At 38.6% G+C, this 13,322-nt stretch overlaps 1 protein-coding gene across 2 annotated transcripts in view; it reads right to left on the bottom strand.

Moving 5' to 3' along the window:
* Rgk3 (Rad, Gem/Kir family member 3) overlaps positions 1–13,322 on the bottom strand; it is a 361,288-nt gene that overhangs the window by 35,622 nt on the left and 312,344 nt on the right. For both annotated transcript variants that reach the window (XM_073991719.1, XM_073991720.1), the window contains exon 5: positions 11,212–11,463. In XM_073991719.1, the coding sequence (XP_073847820.1) occupies positions 11,212–11,463 (252 nt within the window). The remainder of the gene's footprint in view (positions 1–11,211; positions 11,464–13,322) is intronic.

Here is a 13,322-nt window from a genome sequence, read left to right as displayed (position 1 = left end):
GCACATGTAGTCTAGCCATAAATCCTCAACTAGATTTAATAAATCCAGTACAAATCTCATTGCATTTAGATATACCTTTGGATGATTAAAATGGTAGTCAGCTGATTTTTGTTCATAGCACAATTACCAAGGTAGATGCATCAGCCCATCCGATCGAATTTAAAACGTCAGAAGAAATTGTTTAAAACTACAAATTTATTGTTTGATATTGAAAATGCCAGCACATTAAGCTACTAATGCTAAATAATGACCAAATAAAGAATTATTTTATCGTTTAGACATCGTAAATATTAGTCTTGGTAGTTTAAAAACAACTTTGTATATCACAGCAAATTTAATTTTTTCGGCTTGTTTAAAAATTTTGACATTTTAAATTATTTTTGCTGTAGCAATTCACCGATGCATCTACCTTGTTTCTTGTGCCACCTGACAACTTTTTGTATTTTCTAGCAACATGTTGCAAATAACAGAGTTGTATACGAGGATTTATGCCGGATTTAAAACAAATCCGCTCAGTACGAGGATTTATTTTTGTATGGTAAATCTGTAGGATTTTGGACGGATTTAGCAAATAAAACCTGATAATGGGCTAAATCCGGCTAATGATGTCATATATAAATGACCAAAGAGACCTATAAAGCAAACGGCTAAAAATACAAGTGGACCTGTACCGACCGTTTCCTGCGAATGTTGTAATCCTCCAACGAAGATTTTATACCAAATTTCATATATTTCGGTTGGATAACACTGTGCAAACAATTTCTAATGGGCATTTTCTGAAAGTACATATTGAGACTACAAAAACCTTAATTGGGTTTTGTGTTCTTAGATCGGGTTTAGATTTTATAGCTTCATCTAAACCGACCTAAAATGAGCCTTTTTTCCAGTGATCGGACCTTTATCTCCGAAACTAATAAGAATTTTTCTTTGCAGTCTTCAGCAATATTGTAGCGCTAAAGTAGTAGAACTTATGTGTCAAACAGATAAACTAGGAAAAGCTTAATCTAGCACATCAAACTCGTTAAAATATAGAAAAGTTTATATAATTTCTTAAATTCTGGTCAGTAACAACTAAACTGTTGGGTGTTGAAACAAGTAACCATTCTAAAAATTTTCCAAATAATGTGACCATCTTTTCTTCAGAACATTCTGAAGCTCTACAATAGTTATTTCACGTTGTTTAAGGGGTATTTCATAACATACCTTTTACAAAACTTTTTTCAAACAATGTTCACACAGGCTGTTTATTCTCATGTTGCGAATTTCAATGAATTATTGAAATATTTACCAAATTGTTGTTGAAAAATTTGCTATAAACAAGGCGATAGAGCCATTTTACAACAATATAATGTTTTGAAGAGTTGTGTATTACATTCCAGAGAATATTTTCCCAAAAGGTAACATTAAGAAGAACTTAACATTTTGGGAGATACGCTGCGAAATATACGCAAATTATAGAATTTTTAGATATACTATAAAGTTTGAGGCAATAAATGCAGTTTTTCGAGTTCACTATTCCTCCAAATATTTTCTTCGTGCTCTTATCTACAAGTTTGCTGCAGATGTCATAACAAGATTCGTATTGGTTTCAGAGATACAGTCCCGATTTGTTTTAAAAATTCGATTTTTAACCATGTTTAGATGAGGCCATAAAAACCGAACCCGATCTAAGAAAACAAAACCCAAATATGGTTTTTGCCTACCGGTCCTCTACTTTCATAAAATTCTGGACAGAAGTTGTTTGCACGCGATAGGCTCAAAAATGTTGCACAGTGTAATGTGGGTAAGACCTTAAAAATTCCCAAAATCGTTGAGCACTAAAAACGTTGAGCGCCGTATCAAAACGGAGCAGAACAACTCCGAGAAATTTCAGGAGAAAAGTTCTATAGCCGAAGCAAAGTCTTAATACAAAATTTCAGTCATTAAAATGGGATAATGAGGCTAAAACCTAATACCTGAAATCCGGTGGTACCGAATATGGGACTATACCAAAATGCTAACCTTTATAAACACATTTTTTAAGTTTTTGACTTTTTAGGAGCGAAGACCATTATTTTTGAGATTTTTTATTAATTTAATTATTAATTAATTTAATTTAATATAATTTAATTTAATTGTTAAAATGACCTGAGGATATTCTATTGAAAAACAAGTTAGAACGGCTTTAAGTTCGTCCGGGCCGAACTTGTTATACCATCCACTACAAGTTGTATTGAAGTAAAATTGAATAATTAGTTTCCTTTCGTGTATGAAGAAGACTTAATACTAAATTTCAGCAACTTCGGTAAAACAATGTGAGGCACCGTCCTATGGGGGCTATTTCAAAACGTGTATGAAGAAGACTTAATACTAAATATCAGCAACTTCGGTAAAACAATGTGAGGCACCGTCCTATGGGGGCTATTTCAAAACGTCGATCTATACCGACAAATTTCTGACGGAAAGTTTTTAGACTCAAAGAAGACTAAATACCAAATTTCCTATATTTCGGTAAGAGAATGTGGCTAAAACTTAAAAAATGCCGAAAATCAAGAAGTACGCTTCTATGGGGATATAGGAAGACGTGGACCTATACTCATAATACTCTTCTGGAGTATTTTATAACTCTTGGAAGACTAAATACCGAATTTCAGCCATTTCGGTGGGATATTGAAGTCACAATCTTCAGTATTACGAAATTTGGGAGATACCGTTCTAAGGGGGCCATATCGAAACGTGGACCTATAAAGACGAATTTTAGTCGGAAATGGGGCAATATGAAAGCGTGTGCCTGTACAGACAAATTTCTGGCGAACAGTTTTATATCACATTGAAGACTAAATACCAAATTTCAGCCATTTTGGTGGAATATTGAAGCCACAACCTTCAAAATACGGAAAACCGGAAGGTAACATTCCATGGGGGCTATATGAAGGCGTGGACCTATACCGACAAATTTAAAGGGGAAGTTTGAGTACCCCCAACGAAGTCTAAATAACAAATTTCAGCCATTTCGGTGGAATATTGAGGCCACAACGTTCAAAATACCGAAAATCGGGAGGTACCGTTCCATGGGGGCTATATGAAGGCATGGACCGATACCAAAAAAGTTCTGGGGGAAAGTTATATACCAACGTAGACTAAGTACCAAATTTCAGCCATTTCGGTGTGATAATGAAGCTAAAACCTTCAGGTACCCTTCTCTGGGGTTTATATCAAAACGTGGACCGATATATCCCATTTTCAATACCAACCATCCTGCAAGTAATAAAAACTTCTGTGCCAAATACTGACACTCTATCTTTAAAATTGCGAGCTGTATCTTGATTTCAACAGACAGACGGACGGACAGACGGACATCGTCCGTCGACATAAATCGACATAAAATTTTATGCTGATCAATAATATATACTTTATAGGGTCTCCGACGAATATTTCGATGTGTTACAAACGGAATGACAAATTTAATTATACCCTCCATATGGCGGAGGGTATAATTAATATCTAGCGAAGTCCTACACATCAACCGCTATGCGACGATCGTTTCGTTAACTGGTTAGGTTAACATAATGTTTACTCAAAATTTGTACAAATTGTTACTGGATGCTGTTCGTTTACTCTACAGTACAATGCAAAAGACCTTAGACGTCTACGAGAAGTTACTGGACTTGTACAAATTTGTACAAATTATTGAGTAAACGAACACACCTATTATCAGGCATATTAGATGCTGTTGTTGCTAGACAATATTCGTCATTTGGAGCCCCTATTTATACGTACAACATTGCAAATTTGTATTTGTGAATTTTAAATTGAAATTTTTTTATTTCCAAAGACGAGTCACTTGACCCCTTCCTTTCTAGAAGTCAGTCTTTAAATATTACATAATATTACAATCGATAGCTTTTTTCTATCGTAGATATATTTTGTGGATTATGGTTCAGAACCACAAGACGTCACCAACATTTTCTGTTGGTTGGCGACGACCCAGGTTCAAGTCCCAACCGATACAGCTATTCATTAGACATCGACATTCACCGTCAAGGTAGATTGGCCCGTAGATCTTTCGAAGAATTTTTCTCTCGAACACACCAAACACTGCCTTATCAGCATTTTGTAAAGTGTTATTTTTGTTTGCTGAGTTGTGGCTTTGTTTTAAAACTGTTTTTTTTTGTTACCCAAAAATGGCATCAGTTGGCCAACACAACGGGTTTTTATTAATTGAGTTAATCGAGCTAACATGACTCAAGGAGATTTGAAAAAGTGAATTCTAGCGAAGTCCCACACACCCAATCAATATGCTACGATCGTTTCGCTGGTGGTTTAATTTAGCTCATCAGGCATATCGGATGTGGATGGCTGAATTTGGTAACTTCTATGTGTACAAACATTATTGCAAATTAGCAGATATGGAGTATTTTTAAAGCCTTTTTCTTATCAAGTCAACCTAGTATCCTGTCTAGATTTTGTTTGTTGTGTTTTCTGGTGGTGTTCCTCAGCACCACGGGATCTTTAACTACCTCAAAATTATTTGTATCAACTTCCACATTTGGCCCGAGTTCTGTGGACACATTGCCTGTCTATACTGTCAACTTGTCGTTGTTTACTGCCAGACGCACTTTAGCAGATTCTTTTTCAATTTTTTAATATATCAGTTACTTCTTTTACTGATCGACCCATATAAAGAACGCCAGCATAAGCAAGTAACATATGACTTAAGCGGGGTACACGCGATCAGTTTTGACTGTCGATTTTTCGGAATTATCGATAACTGTCCAACCGTTCAGCAACCACAAAATATTTTGTGGTTGCCTTATGACTGACCAAAGTCAAAACTGATCGTGTGTACCCCACTTTATGTTGTATATTGTGTCATTTCTTTTAACGTTTGCATCTCGTATAACCTTTTTCAGCAGAACCTTGAACGAACGCCGCACAAAAGGCTGTCTCCTTATATGAAACATTTTTGGTACTAAACTGTTCCGAGAGGTTATTTTCTATTTTAACTGAGGACGGGTTATCAGTTAATGTTACCTTATAAAGACGAATGAACTTTGCGAGAACACCAAATTCAGACACGGCTTGAGCCTATGGGACCGTTGAAGGCAACTTTATAATCGACAAAAATATGGTCTGCATCCCTTTGAATTTTTCCAGGATTTGCCGCAAGTTAAATATATGGTCCGTTTGTCAGGTCTAAAGCCGCCAATTGACTCGTTGACCGTAGGCTTTAGTCGTTCACATAATATCCTAAGATGCTCAAGGATCCAATTGTCGGTAATGCATACACCATATCAGCATGTCGCCCCTGGTTTCTAGTAGCTCGTCTGCCAAGCCATAGGCTCCTGCTGCCTTCGTCGGCCGTTTGAAAAGTATCCATTCCATATCCTGAGCACACTAGCTGTATCTGTTACCAGATTAACTTGCTCGTCTCTAGGATGGGCTTTTTCCAAAGCCATCTTTCTGATGTTTCACTCTTTTGTAGAATTTACAAATTTCATTTTTCTAATTTTCGGTATTTTGATTGTTGGGTCCTCAATATCCAACCGAAATGGCTAAAATTTAGTTTTCCGGCTTCATTGGATGTATTTAAATTTCCACATAAAACTTGTCGGTCTTCATATAGCCTCCATAGAGCGGTACCTCCCGATTTTCGGTAGGTCTTAATATACCACCGAAATGGCGAAAATTTGGTATTTGGTCTTCGTTGCGGGTATGAAACTTTAAACCTAAAATTTGTCGGTGTAGGTTCCCGTCTTTGTATTTGAAGGTTGTGTCCTCCATATCCCACAGAAACCACTGAAATTTGGTAGTTAGTCTTTGCGAGAGGTACAAAACATTCCACCTGAAATTTGTAGGTGTAGGTCCACGTCTTCATATAGCCCCATAGAGCGGTACTCCCTATTTTCGGTATTTTGAAGGTCATGGCCTCAATATCCCAGCGAAATAGCAGAAATCTGGTACTTAGTCTTCGATGAGGGTATACAACTTTCCACCTGAAATTTGTCGGTATAGGTCTACGCCTTCTTATAGCGTCCAAAGAACTGTACCTCCCGATTCTGGGTATATTGAAGGTTTTAGCCTCATTAACACACTGAAATAGCTGAAATTTGGTATTTAGTCTTCGTTGGGGATGTAAAACTTTCCACCTGAAATTTGTTGGTATAGGACCACGTTTTTTTTATAGCCACACATAGAACCGTACCTCCGATTTCCGGTATTTTTAAGGTGGAGGTCTCAATATCCCACTGAAATGGCTAACATTTGGTATTTGGTCTTAGTCGGTATAGGTGCACGTCTTCATATAACCCCCATAGAACGGTCCCTGCCAATTTTCGGCATTTTGAAGATTTTGGCTCCAATATCCACCGAAATGGTTTAAATTTGGTATTAAGTGTTTTTTGAGGGTATAAAACTTTCTAACAGAAATTGACCCGGTATTGGGTCACGTCTTCATATAGAACCAATAGAACGGTACCTCCCGATTGCCGGTATTTTAAAGGTTGTGGACTTAATATCCCACGAAATTACGGAAGTTTGGTATTTAGTGTTCCATGAAATTTGAAAAAATATTCCACAAGAGTATTATCCATATAGATCAACGTCTTCATGTAGCCCCCATAGTATCGTACCTCCGGATTTTCTGTATTTTGAAGATTGTGCCATCAATATCCCACCGAAACGACTGAAATTTGTCATTTAGTTTTTGTTCAGGGTAACAACTTTCCACCAGAAATTCTTCTGTATTTCTCCACGTCCGGTATTTTGAAAATGTTGGCTCCAATATCCCACCGAAATGGCTTAAATTTGGTATTTGGTCTTTGTTGAGGGTATTGGCCCGGTATTGGCTCACGTCTCATGTAGCTCTCATAGAACGGTACCCCCCGATTTTCTGTATTTTGAAAATTTTAGCTACATTATTCAACGGAATAACTGAAATTTGTCTCCAATATCCCACCTAAATGGCTGTTGATGGTATAAATCTTTCCACTAGAAATTTGCCCCTGCAAGGTATAAGAGGAAGAGCTTAGTACTAATTGTTCCAATTCAATTCAATACAGTTTGTGGTGGAAGGTATAAAAAGTTCGGCCCGGTCGAACTTACGCTGTTCTTACTTGTTTCATAGTACGATGTTTTTGGTGGGGTGGGGTACTAATGGGACGCCTTACCCAAGCTTTTATCGTACTAATGGGTGAAAAAAGGGTGACCGGCTTTAACATGGCAAAGCCCAGGATTTATCTTGGTCCCTCTTTCATCTCAAGTGGACACTGACCTCCCCGTGGTGTCACCTGGGGAACTGCCTTTAACACCCGTTAAAGGTAGTGAGCTAACATGTGCCGCGCGTTCACCCATAAGAACGTTAAAAACTTGGGTTTGGGCGTCGGGTTAGTAACCCTCCCCTAGAAAAAAACATCCTACTATGAAAAAACGAAAGAAAAGAAAAACAAACCCCTCTAAAGTTGACGAACCCCGCAAACGTTTTAAGGACCATGATCTGCGAATCTGCACCTGGAATGTTCGCACTCTTTATAGAGAAGGTGCAGTCTTCGCATTGGCAGACGTACTTGAAAAGTACAAGGCCGATATTACTGCCATACAGGAAATACGATGGATTGGGAAAGGCGTCACAACAACACCTAAAGGTGACGCACTGTATTATAGCTGCCATGACGTAAAGCATGAGTTTGGTTGCGGATTCGTAGTTAGTCGGAGACTAAAACATCTGGTATCCAGCTTCACCCCAGTGAATGAAAGACTTGCTGCAATTCGAATAAAAGCTAAATTCTTCAACATGAGCTTTATTTGTGCTCATGCTCCCACTGAAGAAAAGGACGAACAGACCAAAGATATATTTTACGAGCGCTTAGAAGAAACATATGACCGTTGCCCTGCCCATGACATTAAAATCATTCTAGGCGATTTTAATGCCAAAATTGGAAAGGAGAATATCTTTGGCCCAACAGTCGGGAAATTCAGTCTCCACAGTGAAACATCTGACAATGGTATGAGTCTGATAGACTTTGCAGCTGCAAAAAACATGGTAGTTAGCAGTACCAGATTTAATCATCTCGATATTCATAAGGGCATCTGGCTGTCTCCAGATCAAAGAACAAGTAATCAAATTGATCATGTTGTAATAGATGGAAGACATTCATCCAGCGTGTTGGATGTACGATAGTTCCGAGGCGCAAACATTGATTCGGACCATTACCTTGTTGCAGCAAAGGTACGTACCCGTCTAAACGTTGCAAATAAAGCACGAACGGACTCAACGCGGAAGTTGGACATCGATAGGCTGCAAACACAACAGATAGCCACAGCATATTCCACTCAACTAGCCCAATTGCTTAACGCGAGCACTCCTTCTCCCGATAACATAACAACACAATGGCAACATATTGCCCACTCCATGCAAACAGCCGCAAAATCCATACTTGGATTCCAGAGACCTCCACAAAGGAATTCATGGTATGACCAGGAGTGTCGTGCTGCTACCGAAGAGAAAAATGCGGCATATAGAGCTACTTTACAATCAGTAGCAACGCGTAGCGCACGAGAGAGATACAGGGAGAAAAGGAGAGAAGAGAAACGGCTTTTCCGCAAGAAAAAGAGAGAAATGGAAAAGCGGGAGTGTGAAAAAATCGAGATGTACAGGAGACAGAATGAAGTCCGAAAATTCTACCAAAGAGTGAAACATCAAACAGATGGCTTTGGTACAGGCACATCCTCCTGTAGAGACAAGCAAGGTAATCTGGTAACAGATACAGATAGCGTGCTCAGGATATGGAAGGAACATTTCTCCAATCTGCTGGTATCCAATAGTAGCGAAGACGATGATACCACAGATCCAATCCCAGAAGATGGTATAGAATGTATACCGCCCGGCCAAGATGAGGTAAAAACAGCAATCAACCGGCTGAAGAATAATAAAGCAGCAGGAGCCGATGGCTTACCAGCCGAGCTGTTTAAAACCGGAGGCGACGCGCTGATAAGGTGTATGCATCAGCTAGTTAGCACCATCTGGCAGGAAGAACGCGTGCCCGACGATTGGAACCTGAGCATCCTATGTCCCGTCCACAAGAAAGGAGATAAGACTGTATGCTCAAACTATAGGGGCATAAGTCTTCTCCCTATTGCCTATAAGATAGTGTCAGGGATATTGTGCGAACGACTAAAGCCAATGGTAAACGAAATAATTGGACCATACCAATGTGGCTTTAGACCTGGCAAGTCCACCACTGACCAGATATTTACCCTGCGGCAAATCCTAGAGAAGACCCAAGAGATGCAGATCGACATATTTCAAATTTTTGTCGATTATAAAGCAGCATTCGACAGTCCCCTCCGATCAAAGGTATTCCACGCAATGTCTGAATTTGGTATCCCCGCAAAACTCATCCGGCTTTGTAAGATGACTTTAACTGATACTAGGTCCTCATTTAAAATTGGAAAGAACCTCTCCGAAGAATTTTGTACCAAAAGAGGTTTCAGACAAGGAGACAGCCTTTCGTGTGACCTATTCAACATTTTTCTGGAAAAGGTAATACGAGATGCAAATGTCAAAAGAAATGGCACAATTTACACCAATAGCCACATGTTACTTGCCTATGCTGATGACATAGACATCATGGGACGATCAGTAAAGGAAGTAACTGATACCTTTAGGAAGGTCGAAGCAGAATCTGCGAAAGTGGGTCTGGCGGTGAACGGCGAAAAGACCAAATTGATGGTGTCGACGCGCAAAGCGTCCATAGAGCTCGGACCAACTGTAGAAGTTGGTACCTACAATTTTGAGGTAGTTAAAGACTTCGTCTACCTCGGCACCTCCGTAAACACAACAAACAACATCAGTTGTGAAATAAGAAGAAGAATTGTATTGGCCAACAGATGCTACTATGGTCTAAGTAAGCAATTTAAAAACAAAGCCACATCTCGTCAAACAAAAATAACACTATACAAAACGCTGATACTACCCGTGCTAATGTATGGCTCCGAAGCATGGGTACTTGCGCAAGCAGATAAGGCAGTGCTTGGTGTGTTTGAGAGGAAAATTCTTCGAAAGATCTACGGGCCGATTTGCGTTGACGGTGAATATCGACGTCGTATGAACCACGAGCTATATAAGCTATACAAAGACATGCATATAGTTAAACGTATCGAGATGCAACGATTGCGTTGGCTAGGCCATGTCATGAGAATGAGCGATGATGAACCCGCTAAAAAGGCGTATGAATACATGCCACATGGCGGTGCACGCAGAATCGGCAGGCCTAAGCTTCGATGGAGCAAACAAGTGGATGAAGAAATGGAAAGGCGCGGTATTCCAAAAAGTCAAGCGAAAAACAAAGAGGAATGGAGATCTTTTCTTAGTTCGGTCTATGGAACAAATGTTCTGTAATGGGCCAACTAAGTAAGTAAGTAATGGGTGAAAAAATACCCCTCAGTGATGTTGGCGACATTTCCTGAGTATTTCAGCCATGTAAAACTTCTCTACAAGTGGTGTCTTAGGACACGCCGTTCGGACTCGGCAAGAAAAAGCAGGTCCCATATCATTGAGCTAGTATGAATTGGGATGCACTCATTGATATAAAAAAGTCTCCCTTGTCCCATCTGGGATATTTGTGGAACAATTATTATATTAATGGGAGAACGCGCGGCACATGTTTGCTTAGTCTAATCTCAGTAAGCGCCCGCCGCTTATCGCTAGTGTAGGTGCAGGTACCGGGCAGGTACCGGGCAGGTACCGGGCTATAGCACTTTCTTACCTCTATTCTCTATACGTTGTTTTTAACATTTTTAATATGTATTATTAAAAAAAAAACATTTATACCGGATCTTCTGTATTCATAATCCTCGAGGGAAAAATGTTGTCTTTGAGTCTAGGACATTTTCACTTAGAATACAAATAAACATTGTTAGTTTATGTTTCTGCCGTATTTGTTCTCTTGCCCTCTTGATACTCCCATTATGAGAATCTGAATAATTTAACATTCATTCTTAATCACCGAGACGCATTTACACTTGCTTTTTTTTCATTCTTTCCCCCTACACAAACATCTATACTTTCATTTTCTGTTGCAAACTACGTTATGATTATTATCCTATTTCTTTTGAGAGAATAGCCTCTTATCATTTAGCACGGCCTCGCTATCTATGTATGTATGTAAGTGGGTCTGTGTATTAATAAGTGGTTGTTTTTTTTTGTTCTTCTTCATAATATTTTCACTTTACCTGGTCCATCGTATGCATTAATACAGTCTGAAGTGCGAAATTGTGAAACTAATGACTGTTTGCCAGAGCCCGCTGCTCCCAACATCTCAACATGATAAACATCAACGGGCGGATGTGAATTAACGCCCTCTTGCATATCCATGTCTGTACAACCGGCCAAAGCACCAATGCGTGGATGAATGGGACTGACGGGAGCCAAGCTATTGCTGCGTGAACGGCGTCGACGAAAGGAGTCACCGCGATTGATGATACCTAAGAGGAAGAGAAGAAAAAAAAAAATCGAGAGAATGAAAAAGGTTAAAGGGAATAATACAGTAGACAGGCAGTATATCAAACGGTTTGCACAGCCAAGTATATGGCAAAGAGAAAAACTAAAATAAATAGCATTTGATGACTATAAAAATTAGATCAATACTTAAAATAATAAAAATACAATTTGTCCCTGGTACAATGATGATGATGGCGGTGGTTACGTTGATGATGATAACTGATGGCATGGCTTTTGATGGAATTACTGGTACGTAAGAAATTGAAATGCAAATAATTGGTTTAAATAACTGGATTTTCCTATTCGATTATATTGTTTTTGCCATTTTCAAAATGTCATGACAATTAAATGAAACCAGTTTTAAAATAAGCTATGAAAATTGATTTTTCAATTTAAACTAACAGTTTTTAACACTGTTATTTTATTATAATTAAAAAAAAAAATAAATAAGAATAATAAATAAAATAGAGACGTGGGGTCGGCTTTTATGTGAGAAAAAACAAAATGTATTTTTCTTCTGAGGTTATCTCATACTTCCCGATGATGTTACTAGCGGTGCTGCACTAGAAAAACGTGGTGAAATGATAAAAATTGGATTGATACATCGGGAGAGTAAACCATTCATATAAAACGTCAAGGACAATGACCCACGAATCTACACCACGACAATCCACTAGGGCTATAACTTTTTGAAACATGATATTGATATTATAGTAAATTTTGTTATTAACATTATATGCCTGTTCCAGAACCTGCAAGAATCTAAAAATGTTTACTACAATAACAACTTTTCCTTTATGTTATAGAAAAAAATAGTAAAAAGTTGTAGATTCCTGGAATTCTCTTGTTAGTCGATAACAAGGGCTTTTTCAATAGAAAATCTTGTTACTTTCTATTATATTGACTATTGCGTTATCGATAATTTTCTATGATTATCAAGAATAATTTCTATAGAAAATCTTGTTATCGGCAATATTTTCTAATGAAAATCATATTATCGAAAATATTTCTGTAGACAATCGTGTTATGGAAAATATTTTCTACAGAATATCATATTATAAACATGATAGGGGATGGAAGATACCAAGCAACGGTCTTGACCGGCTTTAACATGGCAAAGCCCAGGATTTATCTTGGTCCCTCTTTCATCTCAAGTGGACACTGACCTCCCCGTGGTGTCACCTGGGGAACTGCCTTCAACACCCGTTAAAGGTAGTGAGCTAACATGTGCCGCGCGTTCACCCATAAGAACATTAAAAACTTGGGTTTGGGCGTCGGGTTAGTAACCCTCCCCTAGAAAAAACATCCTACTATGACAAAACGAAAGAAAAGAAAAACAAACCCCTCTAAAGTTAACGAACCCCGCAAACGTTTTAAGGACCATGATCTGCAAATCTGCACCTGGAATGTTCGCACTCTTTATAGAGAAGGTGCAGTCTTCGCATTGGCAGACGTACTTGAAAAGTACAAGGCCGATATTACTGCCATACAGGAAATACGATGGATTGGGAAAGGCGTCACAACAACACCTAAAGGTGACGCACTGTATTATAGCTGCCATGACGTAAAGCATGAGTTTGGTTGCGGATTCGTAGTTAGTCGGAGACTAAAACATCTGGTATCCAGCTTCACCAAAGTGAATGCAAGACTTGCTGCAATTCGAATAAAAGCTAAATTCTTCAACATCAGCTTTATTTGTGCTCATGCTCCCACTGAAAAAAGGACGAACAGACCAAAGATATATTTTACGAGCGCTTAGAAGAAACATATGACCGTTGCCCTGCCCATGACATTAAAATCATTCTAGGCGATTTTAATGCCAAAATTGGAAAGGAGAATATCT

Source organism: Musca autumnalis, unplaced genomic scaffold (genome assembly GCF_047663935.1).
Source record: "Musca autumnalis isolate F117 unplaced genomic scaffold, ASM4766393v1 scaffold_5, whole genome shotgun sequence".
NCBI lineage: Eukaryota > Metazoa > Arthropoda > Insecta > Diptera > Muscidae > Musca > Musca autumnalis.
The sequence above is the reverse complement of the archived record's forward strand: the minus strand, read 5'-3'. Positions and strand labels throughout refer to the sequence as shown.